Raw genomic sequence first — 23,791 nt, forward strand, 5'->3', positions numbered from 1 at the left:
GATAACATTGTGTATTGTTGCTTTGTTCTCTGTTGCAAAATCCCAGACAGTGAAATTTAATGATTGTGGGTCAAAAGTTGGAAAAATTTCAAAAGTTGAAGTATTCCCTTGCACTGAATTTCCTTGCAAGCTTCACCATGGAAAGAGCTATACTATCAACGTCACTTTCACAATTAATGAAAGTGCAAATCAAACTAAAGCCAAAGTCTATGGAATTATTGATGGTATTAAAGTCCCGTTTCCTATTGATCAGCCAGATGGATGCAAAGGTGGACTTAGTGGACTGAAGTGTCCACTTAAAGCAGGTGGCACTTACAGGTACACTGCAACTTTGCCAATAAAGTCTATTTATCCAGATGTCAAAGTAGTTGTTCAATGGTCACTTCTTGATGCCAACACTGGAGGAAATACAATTTTTTGCTTTCAAACTTTTGTTGCAATTGTGCCATAGTTCATAAATGCAAACAAATCGAATGATCAAAAACTACAACAAATGTTAATACTTATGAAGAAATTTCTTTTCAGTAGATGGACAAACCTATTTTTAATAGATACTAAATTTGATAACCAAACCTTGTTCACTAATTTTAATACAAAAGATCATTGAAATATTAGGAAATGCTGCTCTGATTATACCTTTTTGTTCAACCCCTGCATAAATAAAAAAGGATAAGTGCTATTTTAACATCACATGAGAGATTTTGTTTATAAAGCTTGCTTGTTTGAATGGTTTAAAATTTTTGTATACCAAACTCTGCTCAAATCCACCTCTATACTAAGCGATTTATATTGTACCAATAATAGACAGATTTCATAATTTGTGGTGTGAAAAAGTTGAATTATATACGAAATTTGTAATGTGCCCAAATATATATTTAGTTTTAGTAATGTGAAAAAAACTGGAGCATGGACAGTAGTTCAGTTAGAAATATCTCATGAAGGTGATTATTCATTTTATTTTCCATTGTATTAACAACTTTATTGGTATTGTTAAAAACTGTTTGGATGTTTAGACCTTAGCTACCAAATGTTGTTTGTGCAAAAAGATTTGCGTTCATAAAATCTTTTTCACCACAAGAAAGTGGAATAGACAGTAGTACCGAATGTGGACAATGGAATGGCATTTGAGTTGTACAGCTAGCCATTAATGTGAAAAGTTGTTCCCAGACCAATCATGTGACATGTGAAGCTTAAGTGATTGAGCAGGGTTGCTGTATATGGAAAGGTTTTGCTTATTTTTTTCATGTAACACACATATTAATGAGCACTGTTGTAACTTTGAGCTAAATTGCATTTTAGTATTGATTACACAATAACTGTAATTCAAATCAAGATGAATTGAAATCAGCTGTATATATATTATTTTAAGAGTAAATGTCATGTGAAATATTGTTTCATTGAAGTTGAGTTTAGACAATGTCCAATTTATAAAACCTTCAAATTTTACATCGTTTTTGTGTAATGTGATGCTTTTCATTTTAAATATTTGTCCAGGTTATTGCTTTGATGTCGCAGTTGAATTGTGAAGTATTCTACACTGATTAATGTTTGTGTTAAGTTGAACTTAATCATCACTGGAAACTGTTTTGAAGCTATAGTAGGCTACAACACACTCACTCATTTACATTATGGTACCTCCAATCTGACATGCATTTTTTATGAAAAGCATATTTGTGAATAATTGTTTCATGTTCAATACGTATTATAACAATGATTTTACATAATTTGACCAAACGATGTCAATACTTTTGAACTTGAATACTGGGATTTTGAACCTGAATACACAATCTGGATTTTTTATATTTTTTAACAACACAATGTTCAATGAGTTTTGAAATGTGTCCTTCCACAATAATTCCAATCAAGTTTGTGGAGCTTTCAAGAGAGAAGTAATTTTACTGTAGTCTACCATCAATTTATAATATTAAATAGTCATAAAGCTGAATAACATTATATCAACGTAGGTATTTGGATGTTGATCATCAGCCAAATAGACAGTTTGAAAATCCAAAACCACATTCATTACATTGACAATTGGTGCATCAATTTAGTGTAGTAGTCTATTGTTGTGGTGAATGAAATTATCGAGTAATTCTTGATTGCAGTGTTGCCTCTTTTTGTGCATTTTAAATCCATAAATTAAAACAAGTGTTCAAAGGTTTGTGGTTTTGAAACAGTCACACACCATCCATTCCATAGCCTACCTTACGGAAAAAAAACTTTACAGCTTTTTGATGTGGTTACATCACAAAACATTGAAATTAAGAGGTGCATTGCACTGCTTCATAGTATGTATATAGCAGTACTTTTGTATACTGTCTAAAAACTACATGTTTGTATGATAATGATTTATAAAATTTCTGCATTGTAATTATTAGAATTCACTTATTCGTTGTGTACCAGCAAAAGTTGCATCAAATGATTGAATAATGCTTTATTGATTAACCTGCAGAGCCTTTACATAGGCAGCTGCTAGCACTTGCTGTGAACTTACTTCTGTTAATTGAACTTGCTAAAAATGTCATTCCGTGGAAAAGGAAGAGGTCGAGGAAGATCTGGTGAGAAAATGCATTTTTTTATTGAGTTAAACTTAAAATTAAAAATCATCTCATCTTTAAATTCATTATTTGCTTGAAAATATCACTTTCTAAAATTGTATATGGAGCTTAAAATTTTAAGTGTTGCTTCCCTGTTAGATAGAACATAGTTGCTTTTCTGTACAGTAACTTATGTTGATAAGTGTTCTTGACGTTTGTGATGCAACAAAGTAAACTCTCTATTAGCGATTCTCAAACTGGTAAGCTTTTGATGGATGGTGAAACTAAATGTGTCTCAACAATTTTCTGAAGTGTTTAAAACATTCTGCTTGTGCTATTTGATTGCATTTGTTTTGATACACTGGAAAATTATTGCTACACTTGCAATAAAACACAACAGTGCAACCTCCATAAAAGGACGTATCAAAATTTTTGATTCGTAAACCAAGACATCCTGAAATCAAAACATCCTGAATTCATTGATGCCATCAGGTGCTGGAGGAGATTATAGTTCAAGATACTCTGAGCATGATGATCGTGGAGAAGTTTCTAATCGAGATTATGAAAATCGAAGCTCCTACCAAAGCAAGATGAGAGGAAACAGCTATCGAGGAAGAAGAAGCGGGAACAGCAACTACCGTGGCAATTACAGTAATAACCAAAAAAGTAACTACCGCGGTAACCGAGGTAGACGACCAAATTATAGAGGAGGGTAAGTTCCCATTGCAATGCACCATCCAGTTGAAGGCTTCACAGTTCACACTCGTGCCAGTGTGCTTTTATTGAAATAGAGCAATACGTTATAAGTTTCTACATCTACACTTGTGTTGTAAGATGGTTTTGTATCAACATTTTTATCACTCATTTGTGATAATACAATATTCTACGATCATAAACTATGAATGCTGTTGCAGGAATAACTGAATCTCGGCAGCTTCTGGAGTGGAAGACATTTTACAAATCTTCCATTGCTGGATAGAGAAAAATGAATTCTTTTTCAATTTTCTCACTTAAAAACGTTATACTGTCATAGAAAACAAAAACCTACATCAAATTCAACTACAATGACGTCATATCTCTAAAGCTTCATTTCACAATGCTGTTTGAATGTTTGTTTACTTCTGTATAACTCAAGCACCAAACCAGAAAGCTGTTAAAGTCTTTAATTTTTTTTCAGTCAACCCAATCTAAATTAGTTTTGAAGAGCACAGTTCACTACACATGCTTTATCTTCACACATTCATCAAAAACACCACAAGTTCAAAGCAATTAAACATGCCCAAGCACTGTTGGGTCCATGTAGGCAAAATATTTTTGTAGATCTTCAAGAGGAAGATCAAATTACTTCCAAGATCAGAGAGTGGATGCTAGTCCTCTTGAAGATGAGGATGGAGATGTCAATATGGATGGGGAAACACAACACAGCCAAAGATCGTATGCGTTTTTGTGTGTCTAGTTAATGTTGATCTTTCGGGAAATGAACAGTTTGGTACAGTCGTGTACATTATATGAAAGGTTATAGAAATCGCTTTTCACAATTAATTACAGAAAAAGCATTTTTTAATGTGTTAATTGCAAAACAGTAAGAAAAACATACTTTGTAGAGTTGTATAACGTTGTGAGATTACCAAAGCTGTTTTGTGCTAAGAGGATACTATGATGATATTTCTACCGTCCGTTACTATCACCTATGCTAAAAGTGAATTAATTGTTTTCATATTTTGCATAGGAAGCCATACGATCGGCCAAGAACAAACAGAAATGAAAGGCTCAATCAAAGACCTAATCCCAGGTCCAGGCCCCCAACGGAAAAGACATGGTATCAAATTACGGCAAGTAAAAAGTGGTTTTCAATTTCCTCATAAAAGAATTGATTGAATTGTGCAACAGGCTTTTAATATTTTCTCTAATAATTCATTTGAACTAACAATCCAGTTTTCCATCATATCTTATAGCTGATCTGGATTAAGCAGACGTGAAAGTTAAGGAGCCAGTTTTTCTTTCCAATCTTAATGTTCACTCAAAAAGTGTAATTTAAAGCTGTTTATGTTTTTAGCTGAAGTCGTCCGCTTCATTTGTTTTGTCTTCATATTTCGTGATGTAAATTCACTGGTTTGTGTGGCGTAAAAGATATCCCAGACGAATAATTTCGTCATTTTTGCGTTGTTTAACATCTGGATGAGTGGAAGTCTGGGATATTGTTTCCAGGCATTAAATCATTGTCAAAAAGGACTTATATGCTGGAAAGGTGCAAGAAATTTTAATGTTGAATATTTGCCTTCAGATAATTGATGGAAGTATGTACGATGAAGAATGGCTGAGAGAGGAAATTCAAAATACTGCTTTCGTTCAATTTCATCCAATTCAGGTGCGACGTCACTAAAATAGTTTTCAAACATTATTTCAATGCAGCTCAAGCAGTTTCACTCTCAGTTGAACATGACAGTGAGCATAGTTTGTCTGTTTTACATTGATTCAACGTCTGTATACGTTGAATCAACTTTAAAATAACGGAGTTTCCCAGCCAGGGTGGCAGTTTAAGATAAATAATACCTTAAAATTCTTTGTAACTGTGCAAGTCTTCATGTGTCGTGTTCAAATCCTTTGCCTTGATTGATCGAGCTTTACTTTCAGTATCATTTGGATGGGCAAAGATCAAGTTTCTTTATTGAGGATCGCACCACGGCAGAGGCGATCAGAGATTGCAGTAAGAAAATATCCGGCCCTGACGGCAACAAGGTAAAAATGATCAAATTTCGGGAATCCAACATAGCCTCAACCTATTATTTGGTACAGAGAGGCTTTTATTTTGCATTCCGTGCCTTTCATTATTTATATCTTGCAGATATATTTCCATAGAATGTAGATTGTCTAAGACTCTAGGTAGTCTATAAAGCAGAAAATATTCTGTGTGAATAGCCTATCTTTGTATCATTCCCAATGTATTTTCTTGGTCTTTTTAAACAAATACAACACATTGGATGACATCTTCATATTGGCAATTAGTAATTAAAGTGTTTACACGTGTTGATTTGCACTCTAAACGCAATAACTTCGACAGCTTGTCATTCTGATGAGGACCAGTCGCTCACCACCATTCACGGAAAAACAAATTGAAAAAATCAAGGTCAGTGACTGTTGATTTGTACCTCAGTAGTTTTTCAATGATATCTTGACTATTAAAATTCTTGCTGGTTTGAGTTTTTGTTGTAGCGATATCTGCAGACGTAATGTGAAAAGGAACTGCTTTGCTGGCTAAAAACAAATTTGTTAGCTTTCCAATTTAATTTGTGTACCTTACCCAAACAGCAAAATCCGCCATTTTTACATTGATTCGTTTGCGTCTACATCGTCTACAGACGTTGAATCAATGTAAAAGTGACGGATTTTGCTCTCTGGATAAATGTGAGTCATACTCACTGTAACAAATTGATTATTGTTTGTTTACAATTTTACGTTTCCCGATGTTCCCCACAAACTCAGACTTCCATTGCAGGAAGTATTGGGCGGTCGCTTCTCATCAATCGACCAGCATTTGAACGCCTCCTCCTTATTTCATGAGCGTGCGCTCACTGATGAGAGGATCCAACTGAAGATAGGTCCTTTCCCTTATCATCTCTTTGTGGTGGCGAAGATCATCGCCGAGAACATATCGTCGGTAAGGGGATTATTTAAAAAGAAATTAGATTGAAAAAAGCGATAAGCTTGTTAGAGTGCATTGTATGTGACTATGCAGACCACACTTACGATTCTTAGTCTTAAGATGCTTTCAACACTATTTTCCTGTCGGTTTCTTGCTACAGTGTTGAATTTCTGCAAAATGGTAAAGTTTTTTTTTCCTCTACACACCTTCTCAAAAACTCATGTGGCACAATTTTAATCAATAACTCGTTCCTTTTTTCGCATTGATTTAACGTCTGCAAACGTCAAATCAATATAAAAAAGACTGATTAGTGCCGACAGATATTTTGGTTTGTCACTGAGATAGCTCAGCCATTGCTGTTAGTCTTAGTGCAATGTGTTTTCTTGGAAAGTTACTAAACCAAGTTAGTTTAATAACCTGTTTGTACATCTTGTTTTGATGATGGCTGTGTTGCAATCTTGGTACAGTTTGCTTGCCAAGAGGAAGTAGGCATTTTATCAAGTGCTTTGAAAAACGTTTCATGACTACACCACACACAAGCAGTATCATACAGATTTTTCCACTTATTAAACGATGTTTTGAACATTGTTGCTGCGTTGTTGAAAATACCTCATTTGATGAATGAAAGAAAACTTTTTAGGGAAATTTTGTGGCTTACGCAAGGGATTTATCTCAACAAGGCATTGACGGCCTCGGATGAATATTTAGTACAGTTTCTTTTTGCATGATATGTGGTTAATTGTTTCTGCCTTGTCATTGAATTGATGCAGTGCATGGACTGCTTAACTGTTTATCAAATATTGATTTGTGGGCCAGCTTTGTCAGTAAGACTTTAATTTATTAGAAAAATCGTTTTGTGTGCAAATCGGTTGATCCCGGTTTTGTTAATTTACACGCTTATGTGTTTTTCATAAGATGTAAGGTTGATATGTACGATTGCACGTAATAGTACATGTACACACACTTTATTTCCCATTCAGCTTGTTTCTTTGGACCTATCAGCCAATATAATCGGCAATATGGATGCATTGAAGCTGCTGGTCCCAATGACGCCTTGTCTGAAGACGCTCAATTTGGAGAAAAATAACGTAAGATGCCGAAATGTTTGTCTGAGTTGCTTATTCTTCACTGATACTGCTCTTACGTGCAAACACTTATATAGTTTATTGTGGTGGAACCTTCATTCTCAGACTAGGACAACATTTTTAAATTTACTCCTGGCAGTTTCACATGCATGCAATAGGTTCTGAACCAGTGATGCATTGAAGATGACAGTCCAACCTATGTATATATTGAAGTAGTGTTATGTTAGCGTTAATTCCTCGATTAATGCTCGATAAGGAGCTGGAGACATGGAAAAGACTCCCTGGAAGACTAAAAAATGAAACACAGATCAGCTAAAGGTCCCCCTCAACCATTGTTGCTTGATCTTGTCGTTTCTTCCCATACGCAATCAAATCAAGACATGCTTCTTCGCATGGTCGTTAAGTTTTCTTCAATTTTCGGCCTAGAGGTTTAAATGTTGTTTGATAGAACGTTGTTCTTGTGCCTGACGAACCTCAAAGACGGTGTGACCTTTTCAGATCAAGTCCATCAAGGAACTTGAGAAACTAAAGGACTGGAATCTGGCGGAATTGACTTTGAATAAAAATCCTGTATGCGGCGATTACAAATCGACTACGGAATATATCAGGTTACAACCGTCGTGTTCTCTAATTCCTTACTGAAATGCCATAACTGACGGAAGCATTTTTAGAAACTGATATTTGAATTTTGCACTCATTTTTTTCAATTTGATTCAAACATTTGCATTGAAGTCTGGTCGCGCATACCATTCATAAATTACGTAGTTTTTAAAATTTTGAAAGTGATAATACAACAAATCGTATAAAAAAACAAAATTCACTCGTTTTTGTTCGTTTTCTGTCTTCATGTGTCTGTCTCTTATGAAGTGATTTCTTTTTTGCAGTGACGTAAGAGACATTTTCCCTCAGTTGAAAACACTGGTAAGTTTCAAATGTTGTATGCATTGATGTATTTTAAACTTGTAATCTTTGCTGACCTTGTTTTTATTCTTGAAGTAATTTAACCAAGTTATTCGACGTATTTGCAAATGGTTAGAAATACCTTGGTATCTCATCCAATGCACTGTTTGACAGCTTGTGTCCGATAAAAGGAAACCTGCTGTTTGCTATGTATTGAGTAATAAAGGCGCTGATGTTTCCATCTCTGTTCCAGTGTCTCAACGTTACGAGGAATTACGAGTTTCTATTTGTTGAGTGTTTTATGTGTTTATGAAGAAACCCTTCAAGACAACCGTCGATACGTCGCAGACAGCAAATTCCCTCATACTTACATTAGTTAAACGTCTGCAGACGTTGAATCAATGTAAAAATGGCCGATTTTGCTGTTTGGGAAGTGACTCGACAGTGGACAACTACCCATCAATAAAATTCCATTTCACCACATTGCGGTTGTTTGATGACGCATTGATGTATGTACGTTTCAGGATGGCCACACGTTACCTGCACCGGTTATATTGCCCACGCTTGACAACAGCGAGATGCCGAAACCTATCAGGGACTACGTTCCCACCAATGGACAGGAGGTCATCCGTCAGTTCATTGAACTGTAAGTGTAACATTCCAAATATTTTGAGAAACTGATATTCAAGTAGCTTGTACCAGTTATTATTGGATGCTCATTTTCGGCATAGTCAGACCTTCTACATTTAACTGCAATAGGGTCACGTCTTCCCATACGACAACCGAAGTTGCCCGCCCTGAACAGTTATCAGACATGAAGAGCGCATGCTCTGGGTCGACGTTGCTCTGTACAGGATGGAGTTGCGTACAGTTCTGTGAGCTACTATTCCAGACAGAAAAATTCGTCACTTTTACATTGATTCAACGTCTGCAGGCGTTTGTTAAAATTGTTAAAATTAAATGTTAAATGTTTAATGTTTGTTAAATGTTAAAATGACGGATTTTGCTGTCTAGGACTGACAGTCTGGATGGTTGTCATTCGCTTGATTGCAAGCATTAATTTCCATGGCTCGTGGTAAATGTCGGAATGGCCCGTTTCGGTGAGTCCGATCCTTTAACGGGGGGTTTTTTCAATTTTTTTTTTTAATTATCGGGCACCGTAGCCTAATTATCATTGCCGTTTTAGGGTTAGGGGTTAGGGTTAGAGGTTAGGAACTCACCGAATCGAACTCACCGAATCGGACTCACCGAATAGTAGCAGACCAGGTAAATGTAGTTTGGCAAGATTATTTTTCTATGCGTGCAAACAAACTAAATCAGACAATAAATAGAAACAATAAGCACAACCAGTGGAGAGAAATGCGTTATTCTTTAAAAAATACGATCGATAGAAGTATGGTTCAAATTGGTATTCAAACTCTCGCAGGTACTTCACCTGTTACGACAAGTCCCGTTCCGACCTGATTGAAGCTTACCAGGAGGACACGGTCTTCTCATTTTCTGTACCCTCCTCTCCACGTGGACCGTCGTTATCGAAATATTACCAACTGAGCAGGAACTTAAAAAGAATGAAAAATTCAAGTAAGTTGAAAAATGCGTAGAAAGGTTCATAATTGGTCATCACCCAGACTGCAAATCAGTCGTTTTTTACGTTAATTCAACGTCTGTAGACTAAACATAAGTGGTTGAAATATTTAGTTTCCTCTAACTGGCATGCTTGTCTACGTTGAAAGTATTTGCACTTTTCGAAATACCTCCCGAGACATCTTTGGTGGTTTGAATGGGGAGCTGAAGTTTAAGAATATTTATACTTTGCCTTTCTCTATGGGAGCCACTCGAGTGTGTCTATAATGTGTTGCTGATCGGTTTGTGCATTGTGCTGTGTATGTGTTTGTTCGGTCGGAATGAGTGTTTCCGCGGTAATTACTTCCAGTAATCAGGGATCTAGGAATCCCTGCTGGAAATATATGAATATCTGAGCACTGGATGCGTTGTTTCTTGCACCATATAAAGTTGTAGCCGTTACGTTATTCCATCCCGGCGCAGCAAATGGATTTTGAGTACCTTACCATTGTAGATCAATAATGACGCAATAAATGCAAATCTTATCTCTGATAGTTCAGCTTATTTCACGCAAGAACTTTCCATACTTTTAAACCAGATGCTTGAATAGCTGCTTTGTTCAATTTTTAGGATATTTGAATGTTAATGTGACTATTTGCAGTGCCGGATTAAGGGGGAGGCGGACTGGGCTGAAGCCCAGGGCCCCCACTAGGGTGGTCCCGAAAACCGAATTTTAGAAAATGCAATGTGACACTACCCAAAACATCTCCAAATGACCAAAAATGGACCCTGTAAAAATTTCAGAGAGATTGAACTTTGTTTAGAGGTGCCAGATTTACCTTGAAAATTCAGATTTTTTCCCTATGCAAACATATGAGAACTTGAGAAGCTACAGTCTGTAAAACCATACTTGACACACTGAAGTTGTAATTATCCAACTGTTGATATAGTTGTAGGCAATGTCCTCTTTTAAACTGGGTTAATCTCTTTTTTTCAGCATGATGTTGTTCCATTTCACTGATCACCATTACTTGGCTGCCATGTTGAATTTGATAGTCTTAACAGTACCGTAGATAAAGTTATGTCACACTAGCTTCCAAAGCTTTGTCTGTAGTTGAGCAGATATTCTAGATTCAGCTACATTTTAGTTTTTAGAATTTAAAAAAGACTGAGGTTCATGCAGATGATTGGTTGTCCTTTATAAATTATTATAGTGAAAGTTAACAGTATAGAGCTTTACACAGGTTAAAACTACAGATATTAGCATATTTTTAAAGCGCTCCTTAAACATAATCCTGACTGCTACTTGCTATTGCAAAAAGAAGATCATAAACTGATTAATAATAATGATAACAAGAGCAAAAACTTGCATTCTTTTGATAAGTCAGCCGATTGTAACTTTTATTGGGATTATTATTCCATTATCACAATGCAGAAAAGAAAACCTTGAAGGAAAGTATATCTATTGTGATAAAGCGTGTTATAGACCACTGGCTGAAGGCAGCTATTCCAACTTCAACAGATTGTTATGCCAAAAACAAACTTGAAAAGTTATTTCATCACTGGAAATCTTTGCAAAAGGGGTTCAAAGCAAAATCAAAACCGCAAATTGAAAAAAGAAATATGAAGATGATATTTTAGGACTTGACCTTGCCCATAAAGATGCTCTCACTACCATGACCATTGAAGAAGACAAAAGGTCTTTAATATTTCAGCGTATGCCAGTTCGACAAGGTACAATGACTGGTAAAGATATTGCTTTGGCGCAACAGTTAAAGCAGTAATATGAAACAAAAAAAGGACAACTAAAACGAAAAGCGAAATCAGATGCTGACAAGGAACAATTGCTGAAAAAAGTAAATATTGATGATGTGTTTAGCAGCAGTGCAGAAGACAGCTATGACTCAGAAGATGTTATTGAAAGCGTGGTCTACAAGACAAAAAATGCAACACCAAAAAAGAGACCCCGGAAGGTCATAAATAAGGCATTGTCATTTGCTTTAGACAGAAGTGGCACCGAAAAGCAACATTTGTTTTAGCTGCAACATCTAATAGCTTGGGATGTGATTTGGATGAACTGGCTGTCAATCGTTCTTCGGTACGAAGAGCTAGAATTGCTCAGCGTAAAGACACCTCCTCAAAAATAAACGATTTATTTGTAAATGATCCAACTCTCACGGTTCATTGGGATGGAAAACTCTTTCCAGATATCAGTGGGAGTGCAGTAGTTGAGCGATTGCCAGTAATTATCACTGGCATCACTACTAATAAGTTGCTTGGCGTTCCAAAGTTGCTGTCATCTTCAGGATGCACACAGGCCAGTGCAGTTGTGACATGTGTCAGGGATTGTGGTGTTGCTAGTAATGTAATTAAGCGATGTGTTTTGACACAACAGCAAGCAATACTGGTCAGAAGTCTGGTGCTTGTGTCCTAATTTCAAAAGAATTGAACAAGGACATGCTTCATCTGGCTTGTCGTCACCATTATTCTGGAACTAATATTACAAAAAGCCTTCTTGACATGCCTTGGGCCATCATCTGGACCAGACATTCTCCTTTTTAAGCGATTTAACTCACAATGGATATGGGTATGTGACATTGGAAAAAGATGACAGCAGCTTTTCTCATGAAATCATACAGTTCTGCATCCACCATCTGCGTAATAATAATCTGCCAAAAGACGACTACCAAGAATTTCTAGAATTATCGGTCATAATCCTCAACGGAACACCACCACCTGGGTGTCTGCTACTATTCGGCGAATCCGATTCGGCGAGTTCCCTATTCGGCGAGTTTCGTAAATGGCTTAATTTATTAAATTTTCACCTGTAATCTGGCACCTCTAAACCTTTATCAAATTCTTTCAAACTTTAAGGGAAATGTTTTTATACAAAAAGGAACCAAATAGAAGTGTGTGCACTACAATTTTTTAAGTTTGAAATTTTTGCATACATTTGAGGACCACCCTAGCCCCCACTTTTGGGGGCCCCCACATCAAAGAAAAAAAAATCTACTAGTTTTTTTAGTTGCACAGCTGGAGATTACTGCTTTAATTCGTATCTCAAACAAGCAAGGGCGGCTCACCCATATGTGCTGCGGTGCTGCAGCACCCCTGCCCAGCCCCAGTTATTCAATTTTTCTTCGTTTTTTTAACAAAAAACGTATTTATTTGATACTTTCATATCCGAAAATGGTACGGATTACGGGTCAAAGTTATGATAATGCTGCCAATATGAGTGGCAAGTATAACGGTCTTCAAGCTCTTCTGCGCGAGAAATGTAGTGTAGCTCATTATGTCCCTTGCACAGCACATTCACTTAATTTAATCGGTAGCCTAAATGTCCTGTAGAAACATGCCGTTCTGCCGCTGAGCTTTTTGAATCGTTGGAAAGCCTTTATTCATGGCTCGTCTCCTCATCGTTGGCAAGTCCATCGAAAATTCCTAGATGGTTTGCCTGTTTTGAAGACGTTATCTGATACAAGATGGTCAGTTAGATATGATGCAGTTCTTCTATCAAGTCTTCTAAAGTTCGTTGATACACCAAAGATTGACACATTCTTCCGCAACGGCGTTATGCACTGACAGGTCCCACCTACTGCACCGGGTGGCAAGCCGAGGGCAAACAAGAAAGTGATCCGCTGCATAGGCGTAGCCAGGGGGGGCGAAAGAGGCCATGCCCCCCAAAAATTTTCCAAGTTTGGATTCCGAAGTTGAGCCCTTTGTTGAAAATATAATAAAGTTTGTAGAAATTTATATCGTTTTCCAAGACATCTGGCTATTAACACCCCCAAGGACTTGTTTTAGACACACAGAAAGACACCAATAAATTTTGCAAATCGTAATTCGCGCAAAAGTTACGCGATTTACGTTTCTTTGAACTAATTTGTGGAAGCAATTTCAGAATGGCTTACTCTGTTGGGTTTTTGTGTAGTTATTAGAGTTTTTGTGTAGCTGAGTTTTTAGTGTTCTCTAATTTTAGCCGCAGTTTTTGCCCGTTTGTGTGTAAGAGCTATCTTAATTAAGTTAATAGCTGTTTATCTGCTAATAAATTTCATACAAATATTACCCTAAAAGTGTTTTCAGAAAGCGGTATAATCCATTATTTGAGTGTAATTTTTCAAAAAATTTCCGGGGGAGCATGCCCCCGGACACCCCTAGCATACGCGTGGGCACGCTCTAACCCCCTACCATTTTTATTGCTTCAACCCACCAGGATACGCCACTGCACATCAAGTGGCGATGGCTTTAAATCAAACACTTTGTTGTTCTTTTCAATTCATAAAATATTTGGCCCCCCTAAGAAATTTTTCTGGCTACGCCACTGGTCCGCTGTTTGGGGCTCGGTGCCACAGATACATGCAACTGGGCCCGTGTCGTAGCCCCACTCCACCATTAAATTTTAGCGAAATATGTCACTTGATAAGGGCCCCCACTTTCAGCTCAGCCCAGTGCCCCATAAAACCTTAATCCGGCCCTGACTATTTGCGAAGTACATTTCTAAAGTTTTTTTGCGATTTGGTTTCGTGCACCAAGTATATCTACTATCTAGTCTTTGCTTGGGATAATGTTTTTAAGTTCTTGGCGAGACATTTTTTGTCCGAAGTCCATTTGCAACAAGTCTTTTTGCGGTTGTCGAAATCATACGAAATGTTGGTGTGTCAGCCCACGTGACTATGACGTGTGGGTGGCGTGATTTTGGCGTGAGTCGGTTGAGTGAGATTGAAGTGAGACTTTTTGTGCAAACGCCTTGAGCGAGAACGGAACTGTTCTTTTGCGTTGCTTAAACGTCCGGCGACGTTATCAGAGAATTTTTTATTGAAAATGTTTGAATAGTCACGAAAATTGCAAGCTTGTGCATTTGTACAACAGTTGCTGTCCCGGTTGTCTGAGATACTGACAGGCCTCTCTTGATTGATTTCATAATCGTGCTCACTGGCAAAATGTTAGAAAGAAAAGAAATAAATAACAAAACAAGATAAAAGTGACAATACAAAGTGAAACTGTTCACCAGGCATTTAAAAAAAACATTTTTGATTATAAATTAATTTCTGATTTTCTTAATAAATTTTTAATTAAAAAGAAAGAAGAGTTTAACAATTTTGGGAAACCAAACGCTTGATCAACGAACGGATCAACGTTTGTAGACTTTAAATCAATCTCAAAAGATATTTAATCGCTGCCTGAGAGGTCCTTCTCATTTGCTTCAATTCAACGTCATTTTAAAACATAAATGAACTCAGGTCTCAAGACATCGAGCGTTTGCACGCGGAGAACCGACGTCCTCTCGAAGCTGGAGAAACTTCCATCCACCAAGCATTTATTGACCAGCCTCTCAATTGACGTGCCGCTTGTCACATCCACCATTGTTAACTTCATTGTCCGAGGACTTTTCAAAGAAAGTGAGTTTGGTTCAATTGTATTACGCCCAAGACAGCAAAACCCGGCATTTTTACATCGATTCATTGTCTGCAGACGTTGAATCGATTTTGCTGTCTGGGCCTTTGTTGAAATTTGATTTGTGCTTGTGCAACAGAAACCAAACTGATGCGTTTGTATTCGTTTATCTTAACTGAGATCTGAGTGATTCGAAATTGTTTTGTGTCTAAAGAAAATGTGAAAGTGTTTACCGTAAATCTCTCGCATTGTGATCAATCTTGACGTCACAAAGGTGGTATCGAAGATTGGGTATTCATCAAAACCGGAGATCACTTTGTGAAGAAGCTACTGGGTATTTGAACTTGATGATGATGATTACCTTTGTTTAGGATTAAAATTATTATCCAGTATTGCCTTCATTAAGATAAAGCAGGGTTGCCGTTGCCGCTGCTGAGATAGTGGATGCATTGCGTGGAAGCTTTCATTACGCACTTGTAACACTGTTGTGTTTGCAAAAATGTTTTTACCATCTTTTTTGACAATTTTAACCCATGTTTAACCTCTCCAGGTGGCCGGGATGGTTTCTTGCGGGCGTTTTCAAGAAGTTTCTTTTGCCAAGTTGTAAATAACGGGTAAGCGAATTTAGTGTTGCATCATTCATCAGTATGACAGCGGTTGTCCAATCCCAACAAAGTAGCCATTGCCCACACAGCAAATCAACCATGTTTTACATTGATACAACGTTGCAGACGTTGATTTGCTTTTGCTGTCTTTGTAGTGGGAATACATGTTTCTAACGTCGTTAGACGTTGAAATGACGAAAAACTACAACTCTGCCTGCCCGGTCTTAGAATCAGGTCGAGGTCGAGAATTAGTTTATTTGAAACAACGTTTCACTTTATCTGGCTATGAATCACTTTGACAACTTGGCTGCATATTTAACTACAATCAAAACTAACGTTTTATTTATGTTTGCTCGCTTCTACTTCAATTGTTGTGATTGTCCCGAAAACCCAACCAACTCTCGGTGCAGCGGTGTCTAACATTTTTCCAATTGATTTTCATTAGGGCTGCCAGATAGTTGATTGTCAGATTCAGGTTTTACAAAGTTCATCTTCAGTCACTGTAACGTTGCTGATATTAATCGCCACACAAAGCATTTCATCTGAAACGCGATAATAGATTTGTTGTCTTACACATTTTCAAGCATTAAAATGTCCCAAATTTTCACATCAGAGGAGCTTAGCAAATGATTCTAAAGATATAATTTATTTTAATATAACTGATCTTGTATGCGGCAACTTGTTCATCTCCAGACAGCAAATCAGACAGTTGTTAACATTGATTCAACATCTGCAGACGTTGAATTAATAATGTGAAAAGCGTTTGATTTGCTGTCTTGGTTCAAACCAAGCGTATGAAAGTTTTGCTCAGAACTTGATCCGTTCTCCTCCAGGTTGAAGATCATCAACGAGCAGTATTTTGTCCGGAATCCCACCTCCAGTGAAATCAAGGAGTCTAAAAATCCTTCATCCGCCTCCACATCTTCTTCTGCATCAATCCAGCCTCAAACTAAGGTGACTTTCAGTAACTCATCTTATATTTGGACATTATCACAAAAACGTATATATTGAAAGTGATTCATTAAAACTGCCTTGGAAATTTAAATATGTTCATTATGATACTGTACTTATATCGATTATACACTATAATATTATTAAATACCTAAGGTTTCATACTAGGTGCAATCGTCAGGCGCAACACTGAAAAATAAAAGTAAACAGTTCTGTTACTTGCATTGAGCACTTTGTTTTGTATTTGCTACAATTTATTCTTGGATAATGTAGTTTAGTTATATCTATAACATAACAACGTAGTATTATAGAGATAAAAATATGTTATTTAAAAATAATAGTCTGAAGATTGAAGAGTTTTAATTGATTTATAGTTTCGGGAGAGAGTTTGCTTTTTTATACCAAAGGCAGGCAAGACACAACAATAACACAGGGTTGAGCATTACAACAGTATATTACATATTTACAATAGTTCAACATTCAAACGTTTTCGACTTAACTTAAGTCCTCATTATGAGGTCTAATGTTAAGTCTGATGAGGACTTAAGTTAAGTCGAAAACGTTTGAATGTTGAACTATTGTAAATATGTAATATACTGTTGTAATGCTCAACCCTGTGTTATTGTTGTGTCTTGCCTGCCTTTAATTGATTTGTTTTAAGTTCAAACAATCTAAAGCAGCCATTTTATAGGTTCAGGTAAAATTCTAATCAACTATTATAATTCATTTTGACAGCTGCCATCATCTTCAACTATACAAACGCAAATGATAGCCGCGTTTGTTAAAGAATCCGGCATGAACGTCATGTTCTCCGAACAGTGTCTCAAAGAGAACAACTGGAACTACGAAGAAGCGGGGAAGGTCTTTTTAACGCTCAAGGTAAAAACCCAACCACCAACACTTTCCACTTTTCATTGTTTCAACGTCGCCACATGTTGACTTGAAACGATGTAAAATAGCAATTTTGCTGGTTCAAAAAAATGGCTCAGCTGTTTGCGGTCGTTTTATGGTAATGACGGATTTCCACACAATCGGTGGTTAATTGACATTAATTTAACGTTGTCTTACGTTTGAAACAGGAACAAGGTAAAATTCCTCCAGAAGCTTTCAAGTGAGATCATTGACCAACCAATTGAAGATCAGAAAGACAAAACAATCCTTGATTTAAGTGGTGACTGGAAATGAAACACCCAACTCCGCTCTCAAGCCTTTGGATGTTGGACACTTTCATCAACACTTTTTTTTATATGGATTTGTTTTCTAGCTTTCCGTGGTAAAGGATTTTATGTATCAAACATGTTCATGATTTTAAAAGTTTCAATTCTACAACATTGACAGTTCGTAGATTGGAGATTTGATTAGAAATGATTCTTCCTTGATGTTGAGCGGATGCAAGTGCAATTCCGGTTTGTGGAAGGACTACTTTCATCACTTTCACGTTCATCTTTAATTTCAAAATGTAGTCTTTAAAATTTAGTTGAATTCACGCGATATATAGTAACAAACATGTGCACTCGAAAAAAACAATTCAATATTAAAATCAAGTTAAAATCTAAACAACCCAAAAACATCCCAATTTTTAAAATGTCCTAAATAAGTAGATGATAAAAACTAACAACTAGGAAATATGATTCATGCTTTCAATGAAATGCATGCGCGACAAATTTTGATTCAGTAATCGACGATGTGTGCTAGGGCGGCTCAAAGGCAAGGTTTGTAACAACCACAAGCGACTTAACAGCCTAAATCCAAATATGATCAATATTTTAAGGAATTGATTTTATATTTTTTTGGTATTTAACAAGCTACTTCAAGCACATTAAAGATGACGTCATAACCGTAAATCCAGTTTTGGACCACTCTATAGAAACTAAAATAAAAGCTGACGATTGATCCAAAAACCCCTTAAATGTTAGATAATACAGGGTGACCCAAAAAGATGCGTACCTATGAAAATTTCAATTGTGACTTTGATTGAAAAGCTATTTATTTCAAATTACAACCACACATTATTCAGTTTATGGAAGACCATTGACCAGAGTTTCAGCTTTTGCTGTCAATTTGTGGCTTTCCCAAGATGTGTTTCAAACGTGAAAAATCGAATAAAACATGGGTACGCATCTTTTTGGGTCACCCTGTATAATACAAAATTATTTGTAAAATAATTCATTTGTTTTTCACAATCAAAAATTATAAATATAACTGGATATTATAATGCTTCAAAAATACGTGCATTTCCTTTGACTATACTCAAATATTACAAAGATGTTTGGGCTGCGGTTCAGCTTTGCATAAAGCTAAAACACAATTCACAAACAAAAAAATACACAAAGGCATTTAAATATGTAAGTAACAGCACACAGTGCACACCGTTTCGACCTTCCGGTCTTCTCAGTGCAGTAGGTACACTGGAATGGCCATGGAGATATATACCTTCAAGTGACATTTTCCCATTTGTGGTACCCAAACACCAAAAATGGTATTACTGCCAACCTTGCCAAAATGCTCAAACTGCAAGCAGTGAGCTTTGCGCAATGCATAGCAAAGGTGCCTCCAGTAAAGTGCTCAATCAGCGTAAGCCAAGAGCGTATGTAAATACATTCATAGCATGCATTTTTTAGCTCGGATATTTTGTGATTTTTACTGAATTTGCTGTAATGTTTTTGCATCTATCAAACAAAAGGTTCGATAGATCCCCATCAAATGAGTCTTTTTTACACTATTCCAACGTGTACGACAATCAAAAACAGACATTTTTTAAGTTATTTCAAACGTGAAAACACGGTAATTTATTGTATTAAGGGTTTAGCTACCACTGATAAGTTATTAGCAGCAATGCTAACTTAATTGTACATAAACTTTTTTTTATTCATGTTTTTTCCTAGTTTTTACCGTTCTTTATGACCGCTTGTTATGTAGTAAAGTGTGATTCGTAGTTTTCGTGCTGTAATTCCATTAGTGACTAATATTCCCCATACTTGTCGAATTAATGTTTTCAACGTGAAATTTTGCAAACAATCCTCTTGTACTTTTCCATTGTGGCCAAAAAATTCAAGAGAAATGTGCCCATGCAAAGTGCGATAGTTCTTGCCCCGTAAGTTTCGCGTCCAGCGCGGGATTTATAAGACAATTGAGCCTCTCACTGACGAACAGCCGCGCTCTGTCACTGCAGGCGCTTCCTCTTCAACTCGCTGCGGCGCTGAGAAGACAACCACAAAATTTACCCTAACCCACGAAGATCAGTCTTCCCTGACCATGAAGATTTTCTCATTCAAGAAGATCAGCATCTCGTTCTCCCCGAAGATCAGCAACCTCCGTTCACCGGAGTGCACCAAGAGCAACACTTGCTATCCATCCAGGACATCTCAATCTAAACATTCACCAAAGTCAACACATGCTTGACCTGGACAACAGGAAACAAATGTACTTCACAAAAAAGATGATATTAATTGATTTATCAAGAAAAAGACGTTTTCTTATCATCTCACTCAAGCACACAGGTTTCGTCGAGGCTTCATTTTTTTCAAATTATAGATGAATCAACACCAGCTTATGGGGATTTTTTTCTGCACTTTGCATTGTTCATTCTCTTGAGTTTTTACTGCCACAGTTTCGCACTCGTAAACTGGGGCAGGCATTTTGCACAATGTGATTTATTGTCATCAAATCAACATTATTTGATGCTCTCTCAACTGCGCAGTTGTTGGATTTATTTTGTGTAATGGGAAAGGAAAAATGACAGAACTTTAAAAAAAAAATGGAATATGAAATAAAACATTTATAATCCAGATGAAACAAATTAGAAGAAACTGTCTGTGAAATTCCCATTACATAAACTAATGCAGTCGACCAATGTTTTTGCTTCGTTGTGTGTTGTATCTTAGCCGTTAAACATCTTCGCACAGCTTTCGTGTATGGATATGTTGTATATACCGGATGGACGAAAACGCTGAAATATGAAATTTAGTCATAAAATTGTTTCCGAATATTCCGTCAAAGGAAATGTTTCCATCAAAACTTTACTGGCTCGAAACTGCCGAGGAAATCACATCGCAGCTATGAAAGCCAAGCCTAACGCAGTCTGGCTGTTGGCGAAGGTCAACCCTGAACATTGAACAAGCCACTTCAAGCATTACACTTGCAGCAGATGTGCCACCTGCACGTTCAGCGCTTTGTGAGTCTTCTGGGATCTGTTATGACTTCCTCACCGACTTTCTATCTTTTTGAAACGGACGACTCCATCTACTTTTACATCAATCATTTTATTACATCACACAACGTTGTTACAACACTTTTTTATAAGTCAAATAAAATAAAATGGGATTTTTTTAGAGTGGCCACATTGAAGTATTGCGCGCTCAAGCATGCCGCCAGTTTCTGGTGAGTTTTAGCAAAGAGCAACGACATAGGTTTGATTTGCGGAACACTTCCTTGAGCGTGTTTTGACCGGTCTTGACTCAAACGTGGATGGTGTTTTGATTCAGTATTCTGAATTAAGTCGTCATTAAAGTGCAGTTGTACACGCGGTGTAAGGGAGCATCCATTGTTATTTCCCTATAAAATCACACCAACCCACGTTTATTAACGTTAGAATGACTTTTGTTGACTGGGTGAAAACTTGAACTGCTGCGGTTTGTCAAATCAAAACCATTATATTGTGTGTTTAAATCGAAGATAGTCTGGGATATACATTTGTGTTTGTTTGACTCGTACGTATTTCGACATCGCAGCAATGCTTGCACAATAAATTTGGGGTTGAAAACATGATCGATTGCATTTTGCTCTGGGCTTCATTTCGAATACGATATCTGCCTATGTGAACAGCTTTACTCCGCATGCTTTTGTGACTGAAGAAGGATTATGTGGCTAGTCTGGTGCTGGTGATAGCTCTTTGGCCATTCAAGCTCGTGAGAAAAATGAACTACAACGTAGTAAATTGTAATTCTTAAAAGCCTGGATCGTCACAGTAGGATACAAGCTTTTGACTGTGATTGTCGAAAAATCTGCCAAGATTCCTCTTTCGACCCATTAGCCTCAAGGGACATCAACAACTTCGAATATTCGAAGTCGGCTGCATAGCCACGTGGTGAGAGACACGGAACGGCAATTTAAATGGCGCCGGTTCGACACCGCTCAAGAGCATGCGGCTGTGTCTTTAGTAGGGCACTTAAAGGCATGCCTGAAGGTGGACATGAAGATTGACTTCCCTGCCTTCCCGTCCACTTAATCTAAATTTTCAACCACCAGGTGTAAGCCTGGATACGACAAACAAACAACTTCGAAAGTAACATTTTGTGTCCAACCGACGGCTTTGAGATGATGGCTGCAATGCGATAAATCCGGTACACCTGCTTGTGACAGGAACGTCGAAATTTGCGAAGTCATACTTGACAAGTTAGATGTCTTGCTTCAGCGTTTCGTCAGAACTAAAATGGGTTGGCTAAGGTTTTCTTTCATCTCATGTGGGCTATTAACTTTGCATCATAAAATCACCCAGATTTTGCTTGTAGACATTTGATAGTTAACCCAGTGGGGTGACTAGCCTATAATGGTATACAGCAAGCGAGCTAGCAATATACAGGAGTTTCATAGTTTAGCCAAGTTGAAAATATCTTGTTTTTGTCGTACTGCGCATCCTTTTCGTGAATTCAAAGGAAGTTTGTTTAAATAAAACGTTCAGTAACGTTTTATTTTGGAAATATACCTGTATTTGGTTAGCTCTCTACCTTCAAGCAGTCTGCTGCTCCCAGTACCGTTGACATGGAGGCTTTTTGTTGGTTTAAAGGCATACTAAAGGAAAATTTCAAACTGGAATTAAGCATTAAAATGAGTAAACTGAACATTCAAGATACATTTCAAAAACAATTACCGAAAAAAATTTGTTTTCAATGGCGCTGGCAAGGCCCAAAGTCCAGAGTTTTATTTATTTTCATTTTTTTCAAAATGACCAAAACGTGCAAACACTGCTCGAGAATACGTCATAAAGGCCAGCAATAACAAAAGCCACGTTACCAATCTGATGTTTTGAGCAAACTGTCTGCTGTTTTGATGTTAAAATGTGCTGTTTTGATGCAAATACATACATAGCCTACAGTCAAATCGCCCGCAGTAACAATTATTGCGTGATCGGTTGATTGCTAGCCTTTATGACGTAGACTGCACAGTCGCACGCTTCGTTGCTCAGGCTCAATCTCATTTTGAAAGCTCTGACAAAAGCGGCCCACAATGGTGGTCAGACCGCAATGGGGCAAAATTTTATTGAAAATCGTTTTATGGTAGCATGTTAAACACAAAGAACGTGGAAAATCGCCAAGTCAGGTTTTTCCTTTAGTACCCCTTTAAGGAGTATGAAATCTTTCCAACGACCTTGGAAATAAAACGCCGCGTATTGGATCGAGAGTTTTTATGAAGATTGCTTCCAGAACTTTAGACTAGAAATGTTTTCAATTCTTGCTAAACGCCGTTCCACTTCCCAGCATTCCACTTCCCAGCACTGGAAGCAATCTTTATAAAAACACCCGATCCCATCTTATGCCTTAAAACTTCTTCGTTAATTTTGAATTATTTTGATTAGCCAAATTGACATTGTTTTTCTTCTACTATGAATACTTCACCCATGGCCACCTGGACATGCGGCCTGATTTGTCACAATTTGATTACAGCTACTGGTAGCGCTGGACTGACATTTTTTGAGATGTTTTTACTTTTTGCGGTTTCCTAATGACATACAACTTTTTTGTTGCCTTGGGGAAGCAGTAGCAAATGAGAAAAAGTAAGTTAAAAAACGCTAAATCAGACTGTTATTGAAAAATTAACAGTCTGACTAAAATCTTCGAAATCAAATTTTCTTTGTCTTTCAACATGAGAATGTTAAAGCCTATTGTGTCATCTGGGGAAAAGAAAGCGTAAAAATCTAATTATTAGAAAAATTTAATTAAACGTTTGCCCAAAGTTAGAAAAACCTGGAAATTTCTGCAAAATGTGACAAATCAGGCCGTATCTTTAGGTGGCCATGCTTCACCACATTTAGGTTTATTTTATTCTGACGAAAGCTCCTGAAGAAAGTCAGACGAAAACCTGCAGCTTCGAGCTAAGTGCAACCTTCTACTTGCA

The 23,791-nt window shown here is 37.1% G+C and overlaps 1 protein-coding gene across 2 annotated transcripts; it reads left to right on the top strand.

Annotated features, from left to right (window-relative positions):
• The first annotated feature begins 448 nt into the window (after positions 1 to 448).
• On the top strand, positions 449 to 21,436 carry LOC145776410 (nuclear RNA export factor 1-like). Of its 2 annotated transcripts, XM_082587812.1 has the most exons (18): positions 449 to 2,558; positions 3,030 to 3,249; positions 3,858 to 3,971; positions 4,267 to 4,369; positions 4,822 to 4,905; positions 5,172 to 5,276; positions 5,599 to 5,664; positions 6,034 to 6,195; positions 7,161 to 7,268; positions 7,764 to 7,873; positions 8,150 to 8,186; positions 8,690 to 8,811; positions 9,592 to 9,746; positions 14,969 to 15,127; positions 15,673 to 15,736; positions 16,561 to 16,681; positions 17,414 to 17,557; positions 17,758 to 21,436. In XM_082587812.1, exons 1-18 carry the CDS (start codon positions 2,519 to 2,521, stop codon positions 17,791 to 17,793), a joined length of 1,950 nt encoding a protein of 649 aa, XP_082443938.1. In that variant the 5' UTR covers positions 449 to 2,518; the 3' UTR covers positions 17,794 to 21,436. The 2 variants fall into 2 exon arrangements, with proteins under 2 accessions (XP_082443938.1, XP_082443939.1); XM_082587813.1 differs by lacking the exon at positions 3,858 to 3,971.
• Positions 21,437 to 23,791: the final 2,355 nt, after the last annotated feature.

Source organism: Aplidium turbinatum, chromosome 8, assembly GCF_918807975.1.
Source record: "Aplidium turbinatum chromosome 8, kaAplTurb1.1, whole genome shotgun sequence".
Taxonomy (NCBI): domain Eukaryota; kingdom Metazoa; phylum Chordata; class Ascidiacea; order Aplousobranchia; family Polyclinidae; genus Aplidium; species Aplidium turbinatum.